The 27,208-nt window shown below is 49.4% G+C and overlaps 1 protein-coding gene across 1 annotated transcript in view; it reads right to left on the bottom strand.

Moving 5' to 3' along the window:
• Nucleotides 1–27,208, bottom strand: part of LOC134949658 (connector enhancer of kinase suppressor of ras 2-like) — a 766,590-nt gene that overhangs the window by 291,119 nt on the left and 448,263 nt on the right. Inside the window, exon 7 of the mRNA XM_063938397.1 lies at nt 1,391–1,450. Coding sequence (XP_063794467.1) covers nt 1,391–1,450 — 60 coding nt within the window. The remainder of the gene's footprint in view (nt 1–1,390; nt 1,451–27,208) is intronic.

Raw genomic sequence — 27,208 nt, forward strand, 5'->3', positions numbered from 1 at the left:
GTTCCAGCCAATCCGTCCGTCTGTGTTATTGCGCATGAGTCATCAGTCACAATAACTTCACATGCCTGAGTCATCAGACTCAAAGGCCAGGCTTATTAGATTGCAGGTGTGTTGTTTACTTGGCTCTATAAACAGGTCTCCATATACCCAAGCCTGTCACTGTGTTATTGGAGCATCACAGTTCTGCATGGCTGTACAGTACTTAGGCCAGGAGAGATTGATACCTTATCATAATGACTGCTGTTTATCACTGGTATCCTGTTATCTTAAGTAAAACCTTCTCTGGTTTGGAATCAACGTGTGGGATCACCTCCTTGTTCACATACGCTACGCGCCTATCAAATTGTAGGCATCCGCCAATATTTTCACATTCACTTGTCAGCTGAAAACTCCAGTTCACAAACAGGCTGGTAAGAAACAATGGGTTGGATCTAATGATGTCTGAGTTGGCCGGTGGTGCAAGGCGCTTTAAAAGAGTTCGGCTGGGAACCCGCACCTCCGGTCAACTAGGATGTCATTACATCCGGCCCAATGCATTTGCCCGTAGAATATCTTTCAGGACAGAAATATAAAGCGCACAAAATGTGTCAGACGCTGAATCAGGAGCTAAGGGGGTCATTCCGAGTTGATCGCTCGCTAGCAGTTTTTAGCAGTCGTGCAAACGCTAAGCCGCCTCCCACTGGGAGTGTAATTTAGCTTAGCAGAAGTGCGAACGAAAGGATCGCAGAGCGGCTACAAAAAAAATGTGTGCAGTTTTAGAGTAGCTTCAGACCTACTCAGCGCTTGCGATCTGTTTAGACCATTCAGTTCCGGGTTTGACGTCACAAACACGCCCTGCGTTCGTCCAGCCACGCCTGCATACGCATGCACAGAAGTGATGGTTTTTTACTTAATCGCAGCGCAGTGAACATTTTCAGCTAGCGATCAACTCGGAATGATCCCCTAAATGAGTCATTCTCTACCCTGGGCGGTCAGCTCCCCTCCCCCATTATTTGAGCGAGGAGATTACAGTAGGTGATTGCTATAACTACAGAAACAAACAGAAAATGAAAGAGAAAATAAGTAGCTCATAAGGTAAATATTCCCCTGACGTGCGGCCGTAGGCAGGGTCCTAGGTTCCCTGCGTGGTAGATTCAGCACCACGCAATTCCCTATATTTCTGGTACTGAGAGGGAGCAAAACATATAATCTGCGCTTTGTCACTATGAAATATCAGTAAATGATTGGCTACTGCAGAGACTGCTGTCGCTTGTACTATGAATGCGCAATGGGCGCACGCCTATCTGGGTATATTTGCAGAGACCAATAGGACAAAGACTGCTGGAGCCTCTCGTATCTCCGGTATATACAGTAGGATACAAAGCATATATAAAGGTTTCCCTATACTCACGTTCTCCGTCGTTCCAGTGATGACATGCAGACCGTCATATGTGGATTTGATGTACATACCCTGAAAAAGAGACATTTGAGAAGGTCAGTAACATACACTTATAGTAACAATAACACGTGATACGTAATGGGAGGGTATGGGCCACTCTCCTGATCTCAAATGTTATATCCTAAGCAAGAGCTTGAGAATGTGGGGGGGGGGGGGGGGGGGGGGGATAAAGAGGGGCCACATACCTGCGGTTCTAAGGCAGACGGGACCCAATATCAAAGAAAAATAAATGACATTTGCCCCTTTCAGTTATTGCACTGTCCACTGGAACCTTTCTACATTTAATGGTTTATGCATCAATGTAATTGTCCCTGTATGTCGCTACCAGCACCTGCCAGCATCATGAAAATGAAAGAAAATATTACTGATTCTTCAACCCATAATCAGGTCTATTAATTATATAATAACAGAACACGTTGTATTTCCACCTATGGCCCTCATTCCGAGTTGTTCGCTCGCAAGGCGATTTTAGCAGTATTGCACACGCTAAGCCGCCGCCTACTGGGAGTGAATCTTAGCTTCTTAAAATTGCGAACGAAAGATTCGCAATATTGCGATTACACATCTCGTAGCAGTTTCAGAGTAGCTCCAGACTTACTCGGCATCTGCGATCAGTTCAGTGCTTGTCGTTCCTGGTTTGACGTCACAAACACACCCAGCGTTCGCCCAGACACTCCTCCGTTTCTCCAGCCACTCCCGCGTTTTTTCCGGAAACGGTAGCGTTTTTTTCCCACACGCCCATAAAACGGCCTGTTTCCGCCCAGTAACACCCATTTCCTGTCAATCACACTACGATCGCCTGAGCGAAGAAAAAGCCGTGAGTAAAAATCCAAACTTCATAGCAAATTTACTTGGCGCAGTCGCAGTGCGGACATTGCGCATGCGCACTAAGCGGAAAAACGCTGCGATGCGAAGAAATTTTCCGAGCGAACGACTCGGAATGACCTCCTATATGCACCTGGTTTATGCAAAGTCCTCTCCATCAGCGTGTATGTTTCCACTGTCCTGTAGCAGGTGCTGGACTGCGTTTGCAGGAACCTACGTAAGAATGCCCCTCCCACCCTCGTTCCAGCTCTCCAGTTGTAAGCAATCAGAAGATCCAAGCAGGTCTACTATAGTACATATGTGTGCATTGTCTTTCCGAGCATGCAGAGAAAGAAGCAACACAGTATACACCACGCAAACTGACTTACTCAGCCTTATACAGTATATTCTAAATTATCATGGTACTGGTCAAAGAACATGAGTTTATTTGATGCAAGACACAGCAACGTCCTGCTTAGGATCAGACCACAAACATTGCTTCTTCTTGCAGCAAATAAATTCAAGTAATTTTTGCATTGAAACTGGTTCCTGCGCTTCTATATTCAGAGTTTATGGACAACATCTCTCAATGGGTTTCCTATTAGTGAAATCCCAACTTTCCAGAACCTAATAAAATGGAGGGGGCCAGGGTCGGATTGGCCCATATGGGTGCAGGGGAAACCCCCGGTGGGCCCCGCTGCCTAGGGGCCGACTTCCACCACTGAAATCCTCCAGATTGTACACTTGAATTGTACATTCTGCATATGTTACATTATACTGCACAGAACTAAGGTGTATTTTCTACAGTGCATTGCTGTTATTTATTTGGTAGATTTATTATCATGCATGCACTAGCAGTATTTACTATAGATATATTATTTATCAAGGGGCCCAGACCATGCACTAATGTTTACCCACGTATGTATGTATGTATGGGCCCCAACCACTTCCATTCCCCGGTGCTCCATTCATGCCCCAGTCCGACACTGCAGGGGGCACCCTTTGATTTTGATATAATAATCCCATATAATACATGAGCTTGTCTAAATAAAACAGATGTTACATATTCAGAGTTGTAAATACCAAATGTACACAACTTGTGCCTGAAAATGTATTTTATTAAAAGCAATTTCCACACACAGAAAAATGTAAAATTGAACAATATTATTATTTTCCACTTAAGATTGATACAAATTCCCAAGCTACTTGTAAAGGGGGGTACACACTATGCGATTTCTGGCTAAAAAATAAACGAAAACGACATTTATGTCGTTATTGTTTATTTTTAGCCTGAAATTGTCCAGTGTGTATGGGGGTGATATTGGTGACCGATGAACGATGCGCACTCCCGCACGTCATTCAGCGTTCACCAGTATTGAGCTGACATGCAGCTCAACACGTCAATGATTGTTAACGATGAGTGATAACGTTCAGTGTGTACACCCTATATCGTTCAATGCTATAGTCATTCACTGCCCGCATTTACACATCAGATAGTGTGTTCCCACCTTAATGAAAAGTAGTGATCACATTGATGTGTCTTTCAATAAACAACCCGATGCATTTCGTCTCCTACTGAGACTTCATCAGGGGTACATCTCTGGATTACTGTTTCAATACAACAAGAAAAAATGTGTATCACAAGATTGGTCCGCTGTACCGATACCGCATCAGTGACCTGATTGCTGTGCTAGTGCACCGACCAAAGACGAAATAATAGCGCCATCAGCCGTGAATTATTAGGAAACCAAATTAGTTCAACCATAAAACAAAAGTAATGGCTCTGATTACATCCGGTCATCCCAGTTTATTGCAGTACTGTATCTTATCTGGTGTGAAAAATGTGCTGTTGTCTGTATGCGATTTACCAACCTTCCTTAGTGTTTGGGGACAGCACGTCCTCCCTGTATTAGGGGCAGCCTGACAAGGAGAACAGGCGCCGCCAGTACACAGGACGGGGAACAAGTGAGATGAGAGTAAGAGAATTATGCTGCGTGATTTCATACTGTCCACCTGAGTGATTATCGGAGATGTCTCTGCCTCATTTGTGCAGAACGCTGGAAACGGCCTCTGATTTCATAGTATTTTATAGTATTTTACTGGCTGCCAGCCAAGGGCCGAAGCCATTCACATTTCATGCAAAGCAAGTTGTGCAAAGTAAGAGACAAGCAGAGTCCTCAATATACCACTGTAATATGCACTGGGGCTGCGAGGGGACGGATGCACATACAGCAGAGAATGGGAGGGCATATTTGTAATTATCATTTTTGGTGGGGGGTTTTTAAGGTCATGTGTACGTCAAACCTGTGGTATGGAGGCTGCGCTGTGGGCGGATGTAGTAGCACATACAGGTGTAGAGGCTGCGCTGTGAGCGGATGTAGTAGCTCATACAGGTGTGGAGGCAGCGCTGTGGGCGGATGTAGTAGCACATACAGGTGTGGAGGCTGCGCTGTGGGCGGATGTAGTAGCACATATAGGTGTGGAGGCTGCGCTGTGGGCGGATGTAGTTTCACATACAGGTGTGGAGGCTGCGCTGTGGGCGGATGTAGTAGCACATACAGGTGTGGAGGCTGCGCTGTGGGCGGATGTAGTAGCACATATAGGTGTGGAGGCAGCGCTGTGGGCGGATGTAGTTGCACATACAGGTGTGGAGGCTGCGCTGTGGGCGGATGCAGTAGCGCATACAGGTGTGGAGGCTGCGCTGTGGGCAGATGTAGTTGCACGTACAGGTGTGGAGGCTATACTGTGGGCGGATGTAGTAGCACATACAGGTGTGGAGGCTGAGCTGTGAGCGGATGTAGTAGCACATACAGGTGTGGAGGCTGCGCTGTGGGCGGATGTAGTTGCACATACAGGTGTGGAGGCTGCGCTGTGGGCGGATGTAGTAGCACATACAGGTGTGGAGGCTGCGCTGTGGGCGGATGTAGTAGCACATACAGGTGTGGAGGCTGAGCTGTGAGCGGATGTAGTAGCACATACAGGTGTGGAGGCTGCGCTGTGGGCGGATGTAGTTGCACATACAGGTGTGGAGGCTGCGCTGTGGGCGGATGCAGTAGCACATACAGGTGTGGAGGCTGCGCTGTGGGCGGATGTAGTTGCACGTACAGGTGTGGAGGCTATACTGTGGGCGGATGTAGTAGCACATACAGGTGTGGAGGCTGAGCTGTGAGCGGATGTAGTAGCACATACAGGTGTGGAGGCTGCGCTGTGGGCGGATGTAGTTGCACATACAGGTGTGGAGGCTGCGCTGTGGGCGGATGTAGTAGCACATACAGGTGTGGAGGCTGCGCTGTGGGCGGATGTAGTAGCACATACAGGTGTGGAGGCTGAGCTGTGAGCGGATGTAGTAGCACATACAGGTGTGGAGGCTGCGCTGTGGGCGGATGTAGTTGCACATACAGGTGTGGAGGCTGCGCTGTGGGCGGATGCAGTAGCACATACAGGTGTGGAGGTTGCGCTGTGGGCGGATGTAGTAGCACATACAGGTGTGGAGGCTACGCTGTGGGCGGATGTAGTTGCACATACAGGTGTGGAGGCTGCTCTGTGGGCGGATGTAGTTGCACATACAGGTGTGGAGGCTGCGCTGTGGGCGGATGTAGTTGCACATACAGGTGTGGAGGCTGCGCTGTGAGTAGATGTAGTAGCACATACAGGTGTGGAGGCTGTGCTGTGGGCGGATGTAGTTGCACATACAGGTGTGGAGGCTGCGCTGTGAGTGGATGTAGTAGCACATACAGGTGTGGAGGCTGCTATGTGAGCGGATGTAGTAGCACATACAGGTGTGGAGGCTGTGCTGTGGGCGGATGTAGTAGCACATACAGGTGTGGAGGCTGCGCTGTGGGCGGATGTAGTTGCACATACAGGTGTGGAGGCTGCGCTGTGGGCGGATGCAGTAGCACATACAGGTGTGGAGGTTGCGCTGTGGGCGGATGTAGTAGCACATACAGGTGTGGAGGCTGCTCTGTGGGCGGATGTAGTTGCACATACAGGTGTGGAGGCTGCGCTGTGGGCGGATGTAGTAGCACATACAGGTGTGGAGGCTGCGCTGTGAGCGGATGTAGTAGCACATACAGGTGTGGAGGCTGCGCTGTGGGCGGATGTAGTAGCACATACAGGTGTGGAGGCTGCGCTGTGAGCGGATGTAGTAGCACATACACGTGTGGAGGCTGCGCTGTGAGCGGATGTAGTAGCACATACAGGTGTGGAGGCTGCACTGTGGGCAGATGTAGTAGCACATACAGGTGTGGAGGCTGCGCTGTGAGCGGATGTAGTAGCACATACAGGTGTGGAGGCTGCGCTGTGAGCGGATGCAGTAGCACATACAGGTGTGGAGGCTGCGCTGTGGGCGGATGTAGTAGAACATACAGGTGTGGAGGCTGCGCTGTAGGCGGATGTAGTAGCACATACAGGTGTGGAGGCTGCGCTGTGGGCGGATGTAGTAGCACATACAGGTGTGGAGGCTGCGCTGTGGGCGGATGTAGTAGCACATACAGGTGTGGAGGCTGCGCTGTGAGCGGATGTAGTAGCACATACACGTGTGGAGGCTGCGCTGTGAGCGGATGTAGTAGCACATACAGGTGTGGAGGCTGCACTGTGGGCAGATGTAGTAGCACATACAGGTGTGGAGGCTGCGCTGTGAGCGGCTGTAGTAGCACATACAGGTGTGGAGGCTGCGCTGTGAGCGGATGCAGTAGCACATACAGGTGTGGAGGCTGCGCTGTGGGCGGATGTAGTAGAACATACAGGTGTGGAGGCTGCGCTGTAGGCGGATGTAGTAGCACATACAGGTGTGGAGGCTGCGCTGTGAGCGGATGTAGTAGCACATACAGGTGTGGAGGCTGCGCTGTGAGCGGATGCAGTAGCACATACAGGTGTGGAGGCTGCGCTGTGGGCGGATGTAGTAGAACATACAGGTGTGGAGGCTGCGCTGTAGGCGGATGTAGTAGCACATACAGGTGTGGAGGCTGCGCTGTGAGCGGATGTAGTAGCACATACATGTGTGGAGGCTGCGCTGTGGGCGGATGTAGTAGCACATACAGGAGTGGGGCTGCGCTGTGAGCGGATGTAGTAGCACATACAGGTGTGGAGGCTGCGCTGTGGGCGTATGTAGTAGCACATACAGGTGTGGAGGCTGCGCTGTGAGCGGATGTAGTAGCACATACAGGTGTGGAGGCTGCGCTGTGAGTGGATGTAGTAGCACATACACGTGTGGAGGCTGCGCTGTGAGCAGATGTAGTAGCACATACAGGTGTGGAGGCTGCGCTGTGGGCAGATGTAGTAGCACATACAGGTGTGGAGGCTGCGCTGTGAGCGGATGTAGTAGCACATGCAGGTGTGGAGGCTGCGCTGTGGGCGGATGTAGTAGCACATACACGTGTGGAGGCTGCGCTGTGAGCGGATGTAGTAGCACATACAGGTGTGGAGGCTGCGCCGTGGGCGGATGTAGTTGCACGTACAGGTGTGGAGGCTGCTATGTGAGCGGATGTAGTAGCACGTACAGGTGTGGAGGCTGCTATGTGGGCGGATGTAGTAACACATATAGGTGTGGAGGTTGCGCTGTGGGCGGATGTAGTAACACATACAGGTGTGGAGGCTGCGCTGTGAGCGGATGTAGTAGCACATACAGGTGTGGAGGCTGCGCTGTGGGCGGATGTAGTTTCACATACAGGTGTGGAGGCTGCGCTGTGGACGGATGTAGTAGCGCATACAGGTGTGGAGGCTGCGCTGTGGGCGGATGTAGTAGCGCATACAGGTGTGGAGGCTGCGCTGTGAGTGGATGTAGTAGCACATACAGGTGTGGAGGCTGCGCTGTGAGCGGATGTAGTAGCACATACAGGTGTGGAGGCTGCGCTGTGGGCGGATGTAGTAGCACATACAGGTGTGGAGGCTGCGCTGTGGGCTGATGTAGTAGCACATACAGGTGTGGAGGCTGCGCTGTGAGTGGATGTAGTAGCACATACACGTGTGGAGGCTGCGCTGTGAGCGGATGTAGTAGCACATACAGGTGTGGAGGCTGCGCTGTGGGCGGATGTAGTAGCACATACAGGTGTGGAGGCTGCGCTGTGAGCGGATGTAGTAGCACATACAGGTGTGGAGGCTGCGCTGTGGGCGGATGTAGTAGCACATACAGGTGTGGAGGCTGCGCTGTGAGCGGATGTAGTAGCACATACAGGTGTGGAGGCTGCGCTGTGAGCGGATGTAGTAGCACATACAGGGGTGGAGGCTGAGCTGTAGGCGGATGTAGTAGCACATACAGGTATGGAGGCTGCGCTGTGGGCGGATGTAGTAGCACATACAGGTGTGGAGGCTGCGCTGTGGGCGGATGTAGTTGCACATACAGGTGTAGAGGCTGCGCTGTGGGCGGATGTAGTAGCACATACAGGTGTAGAGGCTGCGCTGTGGGCGGATGTAGTTGCACATACAGGTGTAGAGGCTGCGCTGTGGGCGGATGTAGTAGCACATACAGGTGTGGAGGCTGCGCTGTGAGCGGATGTAGTAGCACATACAGGTGTGGAGGCTGCGCTGTGGGCGGATGTAGTAGCACATACAGGTGTGGAGGCTGCGCTGTGAGCGGATGTAGTAGCACATACAGGTGTGGAGGCTGCGCTGTGGGCGTATGTAGTAGCACATACAGGTGTGGAGGCTGCGCTGTGGGCGGATGCAGTAGCACATACAGGTGTGGAGGTTGCGCTGTGGGCGGATGTAGTAGCACATACAGGTGTGGAGGCTGCGCTGTGGGCGGATGTAGTTGCACATACAGGTGTGGAGGCTGCTCTGTGGGCGGATGTAGTTGCACATACAGGTGTGGAGGCTGCGCTGTGGGCGGATGTAGTAGCACATACAGGTGTGGAGGCTGCGCTGTGAGCGGATGTAGTTGCACATACAGGTGTGGAGGCTGCTCTGTGGGCGGATGTAGTTGCACATACAGGTGTGGAGGCTGCGCTGTGGGCGGATGTAGTTGCACATACAGGTGTGGAGGCTGCGCTGTGGGCGGATGTAGTAGCACATACAGGTGTGGAGGCTGCTCTGTGGGCGGATGTAGTAGCACATACAGGTGTGGAGGCTGCGCTGTGGGCTGATGTAGTAGCACATACAGGTGTGGAGGCTGCGCTGTGAGCGGATGTAGTAGCGCATACAGGTGTGGAGGCTGCGCTGTGGGCAGATGTAGTAGCACATACAGGTGTGGAGGCTGCGCTGTGAGCGGATGTAGTAGCACATACAGGTGTGGAGGCTGCGCTGTGAGCGGATGTAGTAGAACATACAGGTGTGGAGGCTGCGCTGTGGGCAGATGTAGTAGCACATACACGTGTGGAGGCTGCGCTGTGAGCGGATGTAGTAGCACATACAGGTGTGGAGGCTGCGCTGTGGGCGGATGTAATAGCACATACACGTGTGGAGGCTGCGCTGTGAGTGGATGTAGTAGCACATACAGGTGTGGAGGCTGCGCCGTGGGCGGATTTAGTAGCACGTACAGGTGTGGAGGCTGCTATGTGAGCGGATGTAGTAGCACGTACAGGTGTGGAGGCTGCTATGTGGGCGGATGTAGTAACACATACAGGTGTGGAGGTTGCGCTGTGGGCTGATGTAGTAGCACATACAGGTGTGGAGGCTGCGCTATGAGTGGATGTAGTAGCACATACACGTGTGGAGGCTGCGCTGTGAGCGGATGTAGTAGCACATACAGGTGTGGAGGCTGCGCTGTGAGCGGATGTAGTAGCACATACAGGTGTGGAGGCTGCGCTGTGAGCGGATGTAGTAGAACATACAGGTGTGGAGGCTGCTATGTGGGCGGATGCAGTAGCACATACAGGTGTGGAGGCTGCGCTGTGAGCGGATGTAGTAGCACATACAGGTGTGGAGGCTGCGCTGTGGGCGGATGTAGTAGCACATACAGGTGTGGAGGCTGCGCTGTGAGTGGATGTAGTAGAACATACAGGTGTGGAGGCTGCGCTGTGGGCAGATGTAGTAGCACATACAGGTGTGGAGGCTGCGCTGTGGGCGGATGTAGTAGCACATACAGGTGTGGAGGCTGCGCTGTGAGCGGATGTAGTAGCACATACAGGTGTGGAGGCTGCGCTGTGAGCGGATGTAGTAGAACATACAGGTGTGGAGGCTGCGCTGTGGGCAGATGTAGTAGCACATACAGGTGTGGAGGCTGCGCTGTGAGCGGATGTAGTAGCACATACAGGTGTGGAGGCTGCGCTGTGGGCGGATGTAGTAGCACATGCAGGTGTGGAGGCTGCGCTGTGGGCGGATGTAATAGCACATACACGTGTGGAGGCTGCGCTGTGAGCGGATGTAGTAGCACATACAGGTGTGGAGGCTGCGCTGTGAGCGGATGTAGTAGCACGTACAGGTGTGGAGGCTGCTATGTGGGCTGATGTAGTAGCACATACAGGTGTGGAGGCTGCACTGTGGGCGGATGTAGTAGCACATACAGGTGTGGAGGCTGCTCTGTGGGCGGATGTAGTAGCACATACACGTGTGGAGGCTGCGCTGTGGGCGGATGTAGTAGCACATACAGGTGTGGAGGCTGCGCTGTGGGCTGATGTAGTAGCACATACAGGTGTGGAGGCTGCGCTGTGGGCTGATGTAGTAGCACATACAGGTGTGGAGGCTGCGCTGTGGGCGGATGTAGTAGCACATACAGGTGTGGGGGCTGCGCTGTGGGCGGATGTAGTTGCACATACACGTGTGGAGGCTGCTCTGTGGGCGGATGTAGTAGCACATACAGGTGTAGAGGCTGCGCTGTGGGCGGATGTAGTTGCACATACAGGTGTGGAGGCTGCGCTGTGGGCGGATGTAGTAGCACATACAGGTGTGGAGGCTGCGCTGTGGGCGGATGTAGTTGCACATACAGGTGTGGAGGCTGCGCTGTGGGCGGATGTAGTAGCACATACAGGTGTGGAGGCTGCGCTGTGGGCTGATGTAGTAGCACATACAGGTGTGGAGGCTGCGCTGTGGGCTGATGTAGTAGCACATACAGGTGTGGAGGCTGCGCTGTGGGCGGATGTAGTAGCACATACAGGTGTGGAGGCTGCTATGTGGGCGGATGTAGTAACACATACAGGTGTGGAGGTTGCGCTGTGGGCTGATGTAGTAGCACATACAGGTGTGGAGGATGCGGTGGGCGGATGTAGTAGCACATACACGTGTGGAGGCTGCGCTGTGAGCGGATGTAGTAGCACATACAGGTGTGGAGGCTGCGCTGTGGGCGGATGTAGTAGCACATACGGGTGTGGAGGCTGCGCTGTGAGCGGATGTAGTAGAACATACAGGTGTGGAGGCTGCGCTGTGGGCAGATGTAGTAGCACATACAGGTGTGGAGGCTGCTCTGTGAGCGGATGTAGTAGCACATGCAGGTGTGGAGGCTGCGCTATGAGTGGATGTAGTAGCACATACACGTGTGGAGGCTGCGCTGTGAGCGGATGTAGTAGCACATACAGGTGTGGAGGCTGCGCTGTGGGCGGATGTAGTAGCACATACGGGTGTGGAGGCTGCGCTGTGAGCGGATGTAGTAGAACATACAGGTGTGGAGGCTGCGCTGTGGGCGGATGTAGTTGCACATACAGGTGTGGAGGCTGCTCTGTGAGCGGATGTAGTAGCACATGCAGGTGTGGAGGCTGCGCTGTGGGCGGATGTAGTAGCACATACACGTGTGGAGGCTGCTCTGTGAGCGGATGTAGTAGCACATACAGGTGTGGAGGCTGCGCCGTGGGCAGATGTAGTTGCACGTACAGGTGTGGAGGCTGCTATGTGAGCGGATGTAGTAGCACGTACAGGTGTGGAGGTTGCGCTGTGGGCGGATGTAGTTTCACATACAGGTGTGGAGGCTGCGCTGTGGGCGGATGTAGTAGCACATACAGGTGTAGAGGCTGCTATGTGGGCGGATGTAGTAACACATACAGGTGTGGAGGCTGCGCTGTGGGCGGATGTAGTAGCACATACAGGTGTGGAGGCTGCTCTGTGGGCGAATGTAGTAACACATACAGGTGTGGAGGCTGCGCTGTGGGCGGATGTAGTAGCACATACAGGTGTAGAGGCTGCGCTGTGGGCGGATGTAGTAGCACATACAGGTGTGGAGGCTGCGCTGTGGGCGGATGTAGTAGCACATACAGGTGTAGAGGCTGCGCTGTGGGCGGATGTAGTAGCACATACAGGCGTGGAGGCTGCGCTGTGAGCGGATGTAGTAGCACATACAGGTGTGGAGGCTGCGCTGTGGGCGGATGTAGTAGCACATACAGGTGTGGAGGCTGCTATGTGGGCGGATGTAGTAGCACATACAGGTGTGGAGGCTGCACTGTGGGCGGATGTAGTAGCACATACAGGTGTGGAGGCTGCTCTGTGGGCGGATGTAGTAGCACATACACGTGTGGAGGCTGCGCTGTGGGCGGATGTAGTAGCACATACAGGTGTGGAGGCTGCGCTGTGGGCTGATGTAGTAGCACATACAGGTGTGGAGGCTGCGCTGTGGGCTGATGTAGTAGCACATACAGGTGTGGAGGCTGCGCTGTGGGCGGATGTAGTAGCACATACAGGTGTGGGGGCTGCGCTGTGGGCGGATGTAGTTGCACATACAGGTGTGGAGGCTGCGCTGTGGGCGGATGTAGTAGCACATACAGGTGTGGAGGCTGCGCTGTGGGCGGATGTAGTTGCACATACAGGTGTGGAGGCTGCGCTGTGGGCGGATGTAGTAGCACATACAGGTGTGGAGGCTGCGCTGTGGGCTGATGTAGTAGCACATACAGGTGTGGAGGCTGCGCTGTGGGCTGATGTAGTAGCACATACAGGTGTGGAGGCTGCGCTGTGGGCGGATGTAGTAGCACATACAGGTGTGGAGGCTGCTCTGTGGGCGGATGTAGTAGCACATACAGGTGTGGAGGCTGCGCTGTGGGCGGATGTAGTAGCACATACAGGTGTGGAAGATGCGCTGTGGGCGGATGTAGTAGCACATACAGGTGTGGAGGCTGCGCTGTGGGCTGATGTAGTAGCACATACAGGTGTGGAGGCTGCGCTGTGGGCGGATGTAGTAGCACATACAGGTGTGGAGGCTGCGCTGTGGGCTGATGTAGTAGCACATACAGGTGTGGAGGCTGCGCTGTGGGCGGATGTAGTTGCACATACAGGTGGATAAAGGATAAATTTGAAGTTTTGGCTCAAACCCTTTCTACTCTTTGCAGGAGTCTCATGAACACAATGGGGGTAATTCAGACCTGATCCCAGCAGCAAATTTGTTAGCAGTTGGGCAAAACCATGGGGGTCATTCCGAGTTGTTCGCTCGGAAAATTTCTTCGCATCGCAGCGATTTCCCACTACGACTGCGCCAAGTAAATTTGCTAAGAAGTTTGGATTTTTACTCACGGCTTTTTCATCGCTCAGGCGATCGGAGTGAGATTGACAGGAAGTGGGTGTTTCTGGGTGGAAAACAGGCCGTTTTATGGGTGTGTGTGAAAAAACGCTACCGTTTCTGGGAAAAACGCGGGAGTGGCTGGAGAAACGGAGGAGTGTCTGGGCGAACGCTGGGTGTGTTTGTGACGTCAAACCAGGAACGACAAGCACTGAACTGATCGCACTGGCAGAGTAAGTCTCGAGCTACTCAGAAACTGCACCGAGATGTCTTATCGCAATGTTGCGAATCTTTCGTTCGCAATTTTAAGAAGCTAAGATTCACTCCCAGTAGGCGGCGGCTTAGCGTGTGCAATGCTGTTAAAATCGCCTTGCGAGCGAACAACTCGGAATGAGGGCCCATGTGCACTGCAGGGGGGGCAGAGTTAGATTTGAGTGGGTTATTTTGTTTCTGTGCAGGGTAAATACTGGCTGCTTTATTTTTACACTGCAATTTAGATTTCAGTTTGAACACACCCCACCCAAATCTAACTCTCTCTGCACATGTTACATCTGCCCCACCTGCAGTGCACAAGGTTTTGCCCAACTGCTAACAAATTTGCTGCTGCGATCAATTCTGCATTAGGTCCATGGTATGGTCAATCACTCAACTACATACCTGACTAGGAGGAGAACGTCGCACAGCGAGATGATGTCACTGTCGCATTAACACTTACAATATAACCCCCCTTTACAAACCGGGAAGGTCTAATAAGTTACTCTTGTGACACGTGCCTCCACCCAAGCCTATGATAGGTCCTGGTTAGATTGGCTCGCTTGGGTAAGCCTGTTCTGCAATTATACATGACAATTATACAGGGCCGTAACTACGTGTGTGCCAAGTGGGCTTGGCACACAGCGCAGTTGCCCTGAGGGCGCACGGCCAGCGGCATGTAATGAGTCAAATTGACTCATTACATGCCACCTCTGAAGTCTGCGCCGTACGCCGCAGCCGCGCTGGAGGAATGAGAAGCGCCGGAGGCAGCTGACAAGGAGGAGGAGGGACGGGGACTGGAGCGCAGCAGCGCTATGTCATTGGTAGTAAGCGCCGCTGCAGCATCCCCCTCTCCTTCTGTATTGGCTGCCCGGCGCTGCTGTGAATGCTGGAATGCGGTTCCTCCATCCCAGCATCCACAGCAGCGCCAGGCAACCAATACGGAAGGAGAGGGGGATGCTGCAGCGGCGCTTACTACCAATGACATAGCGCTGCTGCGGCTCCAGTTCTCCTCCTCCTTCTCACCTGCCTGCACAGAGGGAGATGCCAGCACGAGGAGCCTGTCAGCGGGGAGAAGGTAAGTATATCCCTCTCTCTCTCTCTCTCTCTCTGGGGGACACCGTCTGCCATAATGTGTAAAAAGGGGGCCTGGCTGCCGCAATGTGTAAAAACGGGACTGGCTGCTGCAACGTGTAAAAAGGGGTCCTGGCTGCTGCAACGTGTAAAAAGGGGTCCTGGCTGCCGCAATGTGTAAAAAGGGGGCCTGGCTGCTGCAATGTGTAAAAACGGGACTGGCTGCTGCAATGTGTAAAAACGGGACTGGCTGCTGCAATGTGTAAAAACGGGACTGGCTGCTGCAATGTGTAAAAAGGGGTCCTGGCTGCCGCAATGTGTAAAAAGGGGGACTGGCTGCCGCAATGTGTAAAAAGGGGGACTAGCTGCCGCAATGTGTAAAAAGGGGTCCTGGCTGCTGCAATGTGTAAAAAGGGGTCCTGGCTGCCGCAATGTGTAAAAAGGGGACTGGCTGCTGCAATGTGTAAAAAGGGGTCCTGGCTGCCGCAATGTGTAAAAAGGGGGCCTGGCTGCTGCAATGTGTAAAAACGGGACTGGCTGCTGCAATGTGTAAAAAGGGGACTGGCTGCTGCAATGTGTAAAAAGGGGACTGGCTGCTGCAATGTGTAAAAAGGGGTCCTGGCTGCCGCAATGTGTAAAAAGGGGGCCTGGCTGCTGCAATGTGTAAAAACGGGACTGGCTGCTGCAATGTGTAAAAACGGGACTGGCTGCTGCAATGTGTAAAAAGGGGTCCTGGCTGCCGCAATGTGTAAAAAGGGGGACTGGCTGCCGCAATGTGTAAAAAGGGGTCCTGGCTTCCGCAATGTGTAAAAAGGGGACTGGCTGCTGCAATGTGTAAAAAGGGGTCCTGGCTGCCGCAATGTGTAAAAAGGGGTCCTGGCTGCCGCAATGTGTAAAAAGGGGTCCTGGCTGCCGCAATGTGTAAAAAGGGGTCCTGGCTTCCGCAATGTGTAAAAAGGGGACTGGCTGCCGCAATGTGTAAAAAGGGGTCCTGGCTGCCGCAATGTGTAAAAAGGGGTCCTGGCTGCCGCAATGTGTAAAAAGGGGTCCTGGCTTCCGCAATGTGTAAAAAGGGGACTGGCTGCTGCAATGTGTAAAAAGGGGTCCTGGCTGCCGCAATGTGTAAAAAGGGGGACTGGCTGCCGCAATGTGTAAAAAGGGGTCCTGGCTTCCGCAATGTGTAAAAAGGGGACTGGCTGCTGCAATGTGTAAAAAGGGGTCCTGGCTGCCGCAATGTGTAAAAAGGGGGCCTGGCTGCTGCAATGTGTAAAAAGGGGGACTGGCTTCCGCAATGTGTAAAAAGGGGGCCTGGCTGCTGCAATGTGTAAAAAGGGGGACTGGCTGCCGCAATGTGTAAAAAGGGGTCCTGGCTTCCGCAATGTGTAAAAAGGGGACTGGCTGCTGCAATGTGTAAAAAGGGGTCCTGGCTGCAGCAATGTGTAAAAAGGGGGCCTGGCTGCTGCAATGTGTAAAAAGGGGGCCTGGCTGCCGCAATGTGTAAAAAGGGGTCCTGGCTGCCGCAATGTGTAAAAAGGGGGGCTGGCTGCCGCAATGTGTAAAAAGGGGGACTGTCTGCTGTAATGTGTAAAAAGGGGGACGCTGTCTGCTGTAATGTATAAAAGGGGCACTACCTGGTGTAGTGGTGCTACTGTGCAGCGTAATTTGAATAATGGAGACTACTGTGCACCGTAGTATGAATTGCTATTATTTTGTGGCCACGCCCCTTCCCCATGAAGCCACGCCCCTATATATTTTTCACGCTCCTACGGCGCGCACTGCCCCTATCTTGTATGGAGGGGGGGGGGGGGCGCCAATGTCGTTTCTTGCACACAGTGCTAAAATGCGTAGTTATGGCACTGCAATTATATTTCACCGCACACCCTGCGTTTCCTTTAGCATTGTTTTTCTCTACATGCAAAGTAGGGTGTTGTGTTACGCCCGAACTGGGAACCTCTAGGAACAGTTACTCACTCAGGTAATAGGGACAAATACATTTATTAACTGCGTAGCAATTTGTTGTTCATACAAAGCAAGTAGGGGAGTAGGAGACTGTACCACCCCTCCCCGCTGGGTAATGAGTATTCCTCGTCAGTAACATCTGTAATATTCACAACAGTGTCATAACATATTACATATGGGTCAGGTAATTATTGGTAATACCCACAGAAGGTAAATGCACAAGTAATACAGTGTTAGGTCACCCTGACTCATCACTAATTCTCTCACTCCCCGATATGTCAGGAAGATGAGATGTAACACAGGGATTCTGCAGGTGGGAAATAGGAAAACTACGTAATCAGAATTTTAATAAATCTCCCCTAAGAGGATGAAAAGGGGGTGACATAATGACGTCATTACCGATGCGTGGCTTGTGTTACGTGAGTGATAACGTCCAAACGAACAATCAGATCAAAATTTGGATTACACCTCCAGAGCTGTCACTTTTTTATAGTATCTGCTGCGGGCGCTCCTCGTGTAACGGCGAGTACCATGGATCAATATTTACTTACATTAAGACGTCTCAAATTTACATCTCTATAGATTTACCAAATTATTAACACTCATTATATGTACAACCGTGAAAATCAGAAACTCCCGTGCGAAGAATGTTCCATATTAGCAGTAGCTGCAGAGTATTACACAGTAGCTGCAGTGCTAGGTGTCTGGTAACAGCGCGATGCTCTGCTATCATCCTCTCCTCTGCTTCCACCCCTGGCAGTAACTCCCCTAAACTCCTCCATAGGGAGAGCTGCTTAGCCCTTGTCCAGATTAGGGTTGGCCATGGACCATTGATGATTAGAAATCATTGATGGTCTATGTCCGATGTTAACTAGTTTCACCATCGGTGGTGGAGACCCAAATGGTTGCAGACACATTAAGCGTAGCAAAAAACGTCCGCGGCTCTCCAGCATCTGGTAGGACTACATTTCCCATGAGCCACCGCCATGTCTGTCAGGAAGTGGGCGGGGCCAGGCAGCTACTGGTCTCTTACGAGGCCAGCGGTGCAGGGAGAGGAGGAGGAGCAGCGCCGCCGGAGTCCTCTGTCCTGACTCCTCCTGAGTAAGACAGAGAAGCTGCAGAAAGGCTAGTAAAAACCATCGATGGTATGATATAGCATATTTGTATACCATCGATGGTTCTTGCCATGTTTCCCGTTGCTGGCAACCATCAATGGGAAATATTCCGATGTTCATCCTTAGTTCAGATCAGTGCATTGGTGGTATAATATGGAGCCGTGCTATTGTGCCTGTCTGGTGGGGGTGTGTCAGGGGGAGATGTACTAAACAGTGAAAAGAGTGGAGAAGTGAGTCAGTGGAGAAGTTGCCCATGGCAACCAATCAGTATTATGTTATAGTATGTCAAGTATAAATGTTACTTCAATGCTTATTGGTTGCCATGGGCAACTTCTCCACTGGCTGACTTCTCCAATCTTTTCACTGCTTCAGTCACTTCCATGTCCTCCCAGCCAGCTACTCCCCCGCTCGGTAAGCCCTACAGTGACCGGGGTGGAGCGCCACTGCTTACAGTCTCGCCTGTGACTCAGGATAAGCTCCGCCTCCCACCTGGCAATCTACAGCCGTCCGTGCTGCTCCTCTCACTGGCCATCGCTGTCCACATTGGTATCTGGTCTTTAGGTCGACAACACTCATTAGGTCAACCATTGTTGGTTGACATGCATTAGGTCAACAAGGTCATTAGGTCAATATGGCAAAGGTCACATTATAAGGTCAACATGAGTTTTTCACTTTTTTTCTTCATTTTTTGAACTTTCTCATACTGAATGATCCTCGGGGACTACGATTGGGAATAGTAATCTGTGGTGAGCGCAGCAATAGAGGGGCGTGGCACCTTGCCCGAAGCATGCGAGGGGATACGGTGCACTATTTGGGGTTCAGGGTCACTTTACGAAGAAAACAACAACAATTTTTTTAAAACTCACGACGACCTAATGACCACGTCAAGATATTTCAGGTGTCGACCTAGTCACTGTTGGCCAATAGCGGTCGACCAAGTTACTGTCAACCCAATGATCCACACCAGTCTATTAATAAATATATATGTAGTTTAAATACAGAAATTATATATATATATAATGACGGTAATAGTTACCTCATAAATGGGGTGTTCAGTGCACATACATGACATATATACAGTTTATATCAATGTCACACACTGCGGATCAGTACATCTATGAAATAAATATGTTTTACCTCACAATATCATTTTCCGTGTAAATATATGAATTTAGGACATTTTATCCATAGGCAAATGCAGGGGGGGTTTCCGGTTGCACAGAAACCCTCCTTCTCTTGGCAAGTGGCTCAAATTATGACAACAATAGTAATAATATATACTTTTACTAGGGGAGGTATTGAGTATACCGGTTGTTGGGATCCCGGCGCTTAGTATACCGACACCTATTCAACCTCTTGGGGGTCCATGAACCCCCCTAGAGGGAGAATAAATAGCGTGACTCGTGTATTGCGCCACCGTGCCCGCAGCATGCCGAGCGCAGCGAGCCCACAAGGGGCTCATTTGCGCTCACCCCGCTGTCGGCATGCTGGTGGTTGGGATCCCGGCGCTGGTATGCTGGGCAACGGGAACCCGGCCGCCGGCAAACCATACTACACCCATTACTAGAGCTGCTGCCACATCATTCAGTGTAAGGGACAGAGCAGAGCGGCTGCACATGCCCAGTGATAGCAGCTTCTTCTACCAAGTTTGCTGTGTGTGGATCTGAGTCCTCAATAAGTGCACTGGACCAGAGAGCAGCTACCAGGAAGAAGAGACAGGAGCCTTACCATGAGGTGGGAGAATGTGTGCTTAGAAAGTGCAGTACTGGTTCTATTATGTTTGTGTATTTATTTATTATGGTGTTTAACCTTTTCCTGACCACTTATCTTATTTATATTATTTAAGTATATTTGATACAGCCTATACTATAGACCATCTATAGTGTTAAATATTAATACTGTAATCCATACAGTGTCTAGTGTATAAAAAGACCAATGTTCAAAGTCGTTACCAGGCTCTACCGCTCCCCCAGACTCCCGCACTTGCTCCAATGTTCCGCAGAGTAGGAGATTGTGGATTGCATTTGGAAACTCCCCTCTAGAAATCCTGCGTTTGCCACTGTTATCTACAATATCTGGAAATATAACTCTATAGTACTCTGTCTCTGTCAATATATTATTAACCGTAACCAGGGTTAGACAAATATGGTAACTAAGAAAAGTTATGTCAAAAGTTGTAATAAACATTTGGGAGACTCGTGAACTCCACAGGAACAAATCCCCGGATGGAAATCTCCCTATCCCTGTGTATACGGCATCTACAGTACGTTTACTTTCCCTTCTCTCTCCTGACACCGCAGTGCTATAGTCAGTATATGGTATTAGTGTCATGGTTTTATTTTCCGGTATTGCTGCACTGTAATATCATCAGCTCCTCCGTCCATCCGTTTATTAGAAAGCAGGAATTATAATTAGAGTGTAATTCTTAGGAGACCAGCGTGAGATCACCGGACTTACAGTCTCTGCTTTCTATTCTGCTGGTAGACGCTGCCAGGTTATTGTTTCCGTGGATCCGATGGCGATAAAAGATGAATATTTATTAAGAAAAAAAATAGATAATAGAAATATTTTTTTTTTTTTATATTGAGCCGTCAATTCAGCTGCGCATATGTGTAACGACAAACTGGGTCCTGCATGCACCTGCGCCCAAGACTGGCCGAGCCTTGTACCTCCATTGCCAATATCGCCGTGACAGCTGCGATATTTCATTGATAACTGGTGTCAGCGATAGAAAATCAGCATTTTTGCAGCTTTTTAATAAATATAGGCCCAAAAATCTCTACATGATGGATAACGCCCCATTCGCTGATGTGTTTATACAAGCGCCTGCACAAAGAGCTAGTTACTCCATCTTTTCTTTGTCGCAGTATATTATGTCCCTCTGGGCAATGACTGAGTATCTTGGGCCTGAGTCTGATGCAATGGAGGGATGTTTTTTGTTGGTAAATCCAGACTTTGAGGGTAATACAGATCTGATTGTAGATGTGCTAAATTTAGCACATCTACGATCAGTTATTCAGACATGCGGGGGGACACCCAGCACAGGGCTAGTCCGCCCCGCATGTCATGCCCTACCCCCCCCCCCCCACTTCAACGGGTGTGGAAGCATTGCACTGCGGCGATGCTTTTGCACCCACCAAGTTGCTCCCGCGCCTCCGTGCCTCCGGGTTGCAGTGGCTGCGTGTGACATCACGCAGCTGCCGTGGCCCGTCTCCGCAACGATCCAGTCTGAATTAGGCCTTTTGTACGTACAGAGCCGCAGTACGGATTTGGACATACGCTAGCAGAAATGTGAGGGACCTTCCTGGGAAAGTCCAGGAGGTAATGGGGATGGCTGGAAGATACACAAAGATGTTGCGTCCTATGGGATTGTCGCAGGCGTATATGTTCCTGTAAGATGCGCCGTAAGTGTACAGCTTGATATAGAGCACAGTGGTGACAGGATTCATCATATAGAGAAATTCCGATACCTCATTACTTACTTTCATGAGCATCAGACTGAAAGCGTCCGGCCGGTTCACGTACAGTCGCGGTTTTACTCCAGTTGTTTAATGTAAGTTGGGTAGTTATAAGTCCGGTATCTGTTGCCGTTATGGGATTATGAGCCTCTTATCCCGGCCCATATCAGCTCCTTCACTATGCCTTTGGAAATTGAGCTCTCTTAATGACTCTCTCCTGTATGTGGACAGAGTTTATGTCTGGATTCTGTTATGTGTTTTTACGACGCGCCGGAGCCCAAGGCGGTAACAATCAGATTCCAGATACCAGTCCCGTCAATGTGTTACATTTAATAAAAAATAATACAAATATTATTTCTCTGTCCCTACGGAGAGGCTGAAGCCAGCTCTCAGCAATGCTGTCAAATAAACGAAACAAAATATTAAAAACCTACAGTAATAATGTGATAGAGAACGGAACATAAAGATAAAAAACACGAATGAATAAAACGTCTTCTCATTCCTCCCCAGTGAGACTTACCAACCACACATTCAGTAGTCTGTCTTTTACAGGAGAAACATCCACTACAGTATATTCTTTCTATATACAGTGCCAGCATAGTACAGTTATACCCTCGACGAGCACTGTAGCACAAGTTGCTGCAAATAGCCTCTCTCCGCGCGCCAATTCCCGTGCAACTCAGCCGCATCGATCGTCTTTCTAGCTCAAAATGTGCGTCTTATTTGCATAAATAAACAACTGGTTGCTATTAGCAAAATCATCAGTTCTAAAAAAAACTCCCGCCTTAGTAAATTTACCCCTCTGTCTCAAGCCAAGAGACCGAAAACGGCCATGGTTCTGACAGTTTACTATAATACAATATCCAAACATACGTCTGATTCTAATCAAGTTAGTCGCATCTGATTTTCAGCGACTCTAACCAGCAAAAGTGAATTATATAAGAGCCGGTAGTCGTGTTCCTAATACCCAGGGTTACCTTCATAAAAGGTATGAGCAGGATATTATTCCACTCCCAGATCCTGTTTAGCCATCTACTTCCTTGTGTCAATGTTCTCCAAAGGGCACTAATAGCTTCTCTGCGTTGCGCTACAGACTAATCACAATAAAACCATCAGCGACTGTAGACAGATCCAATGACAACAAAAAAGTTCAAATGGGAAAATCTGAGTTTCGAAGAGATGGCTATTTCTATTGAATTGAATGCCCCGTATTTAGTAGACTGTGCCCACAATGTTGAGATTTGCCGGTGGTACCACTTCTTGGAAGATGTCTATAATAAGTGGTGGGATTGAAGGATTTAAAGGATTCTCTCTCTAGCCCCTCACATGGTCTGGGGGGCTGCTGGCCTTCCAGTGGTCAGAACGTTTGCATAGGGATACGGTGTTGGCTAGAGCCAAGTTCAAGCACATGGACATAGTCTTGACATTGGCCAGTAGATGACCAAGGATACACTTCAGTTTCACAGCGTGGAAGCTGACATTGGTGTTAAGTACAGTCACGAAGAATGAGCTGATCTGGAAACCAGCGGTAATTAGAGAACAGTAATGACCGGCCGGGGAGCCGATGGCAATCAATGATGGTCGGCCTGGGAGCCGATGGCAAATAAACGATGGTCAGCCTGGGAGCCGATGTGAAGCAGAGTCTATATCCTGAGGATAAATAATGACACAGAGGATCGGCTTGGAAACCGATGGGAGAATGTGATGGAACAACACAGGCAATAAGTAACTTTTGGCATTCAGTCTGGAAACCGTTAGCAACTTGCAAATAACGATGGTCAGCCTGGGAGCCGATGGCAACTGAAATCAGTACTCTGGAGGTAAGTAATACAAATGGTATAATAACAGTCACAGGTAATGGGCTGGTCTGGCAACCAGTGTAATTAGCAAACTGCGATGATCGGCCTGGAAGCCGATGGTGAACATCGATGGCTGGCTTGGAAGCTGATGGTAACAGAATCAATATGCAATAGGTAAGTAATGCAACCGATGGCAGTAAATCCAGGCAATAAGTAACTCCGGTAATCGGTCTGGAAACCGGCAGCAATAGATTCACACAGTCAAAATATATGAACAAAGTCCACAGAGCCAAGCAAGGCTAAAGCAGGAGACAGCTGGTAATATACACGCTGGTAATATACACGCTGGATGGAATAGCACAGTGCTGAATGCAGATAACAACACACAGGTGAGAATGATGAGGCAGCACCTGGAGAGAGTCTCTTACTGCATGTAGAAGAGGAAACTGACTGTGGAAGTAGTTGTAGCAGAGATGGATGGCTGGAGCCTGTAGTTCCACTGAGACACTGAAGCTAGGAAGTCACTGGAGACAGCTGGTGACTGGATATGAATGCAGATGGAACTGCACCAAACTGGATGGCTGATGCCTGTAGTTCCACAGAGCTAATACACAGGGGAATCTCTGAAGACAAGAGACTGGAGCCAGGAGACGCTTGTTCACAGGATGTGATGCGTTGTTCAAGGCCATGATACTGAGCAGGAACTCTGAGTATATACCCCCTGGTCAGCAGGGATTGGAGAATCAAGTCATGTGAGCGCTGCAATGCTCAGGAGTGGATAGCACCAAGTCAGCTGACTGCAGGTGTAATGGCGGCACCCATTCTCTCGAGATGGTGGGAATACATTGGGGTACACTCTGTATGGCAAGCGGGGTACACACTGGAGAGAGTCACTGCACATTGCAGGCAATCATGGTACATGCTGCCAGGCTGAGGATGTGACCTCTGGAGGCCAGTACATCAGAGCACCGGTAAGAGACATGATGCAAAATGCAGATTCCTGACATTTCCATATTCCATCCAGCAGAAACATTCATCTTGGCTTCTCTGCTGCACCTAGGTGCACCAAGGTTTATTAGCATAAGCCTTTCATCTATTGTTCTCAGCTGCAATACAATACAGAGAGAACAATTAAATAATTGCAGGTGGTGCAGCCACATTTCTACATCCCCACCTTCTATTAGATAGAAAGTGTTGGTGCCTCGGTGGCCCTACATCAGATATATCAGTGCGGACCAACAGATCCCTCAAATTTTGCCCCCAAGAATAACAGGGCATAATGCTACTTTTGGTTAAATTTAATGCCTCATCACTTTTAATCATTGGCCAAAGCTTCTTTACTGTTGTAGAGATGTCATTGGACAAACAATTAAATGTGGGGATGTTTTAAATGTGGCTGCACCACCTGCAATTATTTAATACAAGGAGATAACTTCAATCACCCCCACTCAGGACAAATATATCAGATCAGACACCATTTGGGTTGCAATAGTACCCATGTTGTATATCAGATAATTTGCCCCTGTGGCCTCTCCTATATTGGGAAGACCCAGTGCAAATTCAAAGAGAGGATGGCAGCTCACCGCCACCCTATTCGGCTAGCCATTGCAAGTGGTACAAGTGAACAGCCTGTGGCGCGCCACTTTGCTGAGAAGGGACATGGGTTGCCAAGCATTAAATATAGGATGATAGATCATATCCCACAATCAAAACGGGGTGGAGATCGCAGTTTAAAATTGCTGAGGTGTGAGACACGCTAGATACACCGGTTAGATGTCATCAACCCTAAGGGTCTGAATGAACATCTATCCTTTTCTTGCTTTGGTTGAATCATTTAGAAGCATTTTGCAGGTTGTTATGATTGATTATTATGATATTATGGTATGACTTCCCCTATATATGTTTATAGTATAGCTGTTCAAAATTCGGATCCTTATTATGGAGACGGTATTGATAACTGTTCAAATTAGTCACAGCTTCGTGTGACCATAATCTCAGCTAGTGTGGGTATGATTTACGGCTATCTATAGCATGGAATGGAATACTGAACCCCAGCCCGCTAGTACGATGTGGTCTCTTACGAATCTCGGGACACACAAATAAAGGTGATTGCTATATATGGCTATTGCATTATGACCATCTTGTTGCAACAAGTAATTATAGTAAGTTATATAAGATATGTTGTTGCTTTTGACAGTTCCTGTTTGATTGGCTGTTATGGTGACGGGTTGACACTGACGACTCATGCTAATTGCGTGATGACGTCATTTGAAAGCGGCTGACCGGGGCGGAAATGCCGCCAGCAGCCGTGACATGAGCACTGGTGACTACTATTTAAGGTAGGAGTTTTTATGTCTTGTTTGTAATCCTGATGACAATGTATTGACATTGAAACGTTGATTTACTATCAAACCGACTACATTGATTTATTTGACGGAGTGCCGCACCCTGGTCTATATATGTAAGTGTGAGGATTCAGTTCACATTTGTGAGGGCACCCGCAGCAGTTTTCATGATTAATGGAGTGCCGAACACCATTGCTGTTTATATATATATATAATATATATATATATATATATATATATATATAGATATATAAAGATAAAAGGCTAATGTTGCTCCTCACCTCTATGGGGGGAATTCCAGTGTTTTGCACTCTGACAGCCACTAGATGGTGTTCGGCAGAGCAATTTAAGTGTTGCTCTGTTTTGGCAGCGCTGACATTACTGTAACATTGTTCCATCATTGTGACGTGCTGATAGCTAGTATATACTGTATATACAGTATACCTTCTGTCTGAGCTCATTTCATGCTATAGATACAGTATACCGAACATATCCTCCCTGTAATTAATCTAGAGCATGTCATTTATAGGAGTAGAAGCAGTGTCTCTGGGGTCAGTGCATTCATGAGCTCCGCAGCAGACGTTACATCGCCATAATGTGTGTACTATTGGTAATAATAATACACTTCATATCAAATCTATATTTCCTTTTAATTTCATGTCAGTTCTCCAGTGGCCAGAAGCAGGTGATGTGTGTCGCATGTCTGTACTGCCACTGAATATCTCCCTATTATAGCGTGTTACAGTACCTCTGCGCCCTGTAACACAGGCCCACTGACCTCTAAATGTCATATGAGGGACTAACAGCGCAATAATAACACTCTATTCACCGCTATTAATTACAGGTTATTGTGTTTGCACCAGGATTCTATTTTGCGGTCATGAAACAATTCCTTGGACGAGGTAATAACTTTCCCGCCATCGGTCCCGGTTACCCAGCGCACAGCTGCAGCATTGGAAACCTTTACCATCAAATACTTCTAATTACTACAGATTAAAAAGGTCAAAATAATTTTCAAAGGCTTTCAAAAATAGTACACTAAATTCTCATTGCTTCATCATAGAGTAATCGCAATGGATACGAATTCATTAGCAATTTTAATTGTAACATTTTGTACAGGCACGTGGAAAGGCTACAAGAAATTATATTTTCCATCTTTATATATTTCAAACTTGCATTTGAAAGGAAAGATTTACATTAGGTTTATGTAAAATATATAATGCAAATGAGCCAACAACTAATAGATGCCTGTGACTGTGAGACAGGTAGGATATGCTATAGGAAGACAATGTATGTACAGTACTCCGAACACAGATCCGCTCTCACCCCAAGTACTCAGCCAAGGCAGGATCAGAAGACAGGTATGTTATATGCTATGTGGATAATATATACAACTGTCTATCTATTTATTGTATGTATAATTTATTTAACTCAAAGAATTGCTCTGTAGAATAAGCTCTGTGCTGCGGAATAAGGTCTGTTCTGCGGAATAAGATCTGTGCTGCAGAATAAACTCTGTGCTGCGGAATTAGCTCTGTGTTGCAGAATTAGCTCTGTGCTGAGGAATAAACTCTGTGCTGCGGAATTAGCTCTGTGCTGCGGAATTAGCTCTGTGCT

The sequence above is a fragment of the Pseudophryne corroboree genome, chromosome 8, assembly GCF_028390025.1.
Source record: "Pseudophryne corroboree isolate aPseCor3 chromosome 8, aPseCor3.hap2, whole genome shotgun sequence".
In the NCBI taxonomy this organism is placed as follows: Eukaryota; Metazoa; Chordata; class Amphibia; order Anura; family Myobatrachidae; genus Pseudophryne; species Pseudophryne corroboree.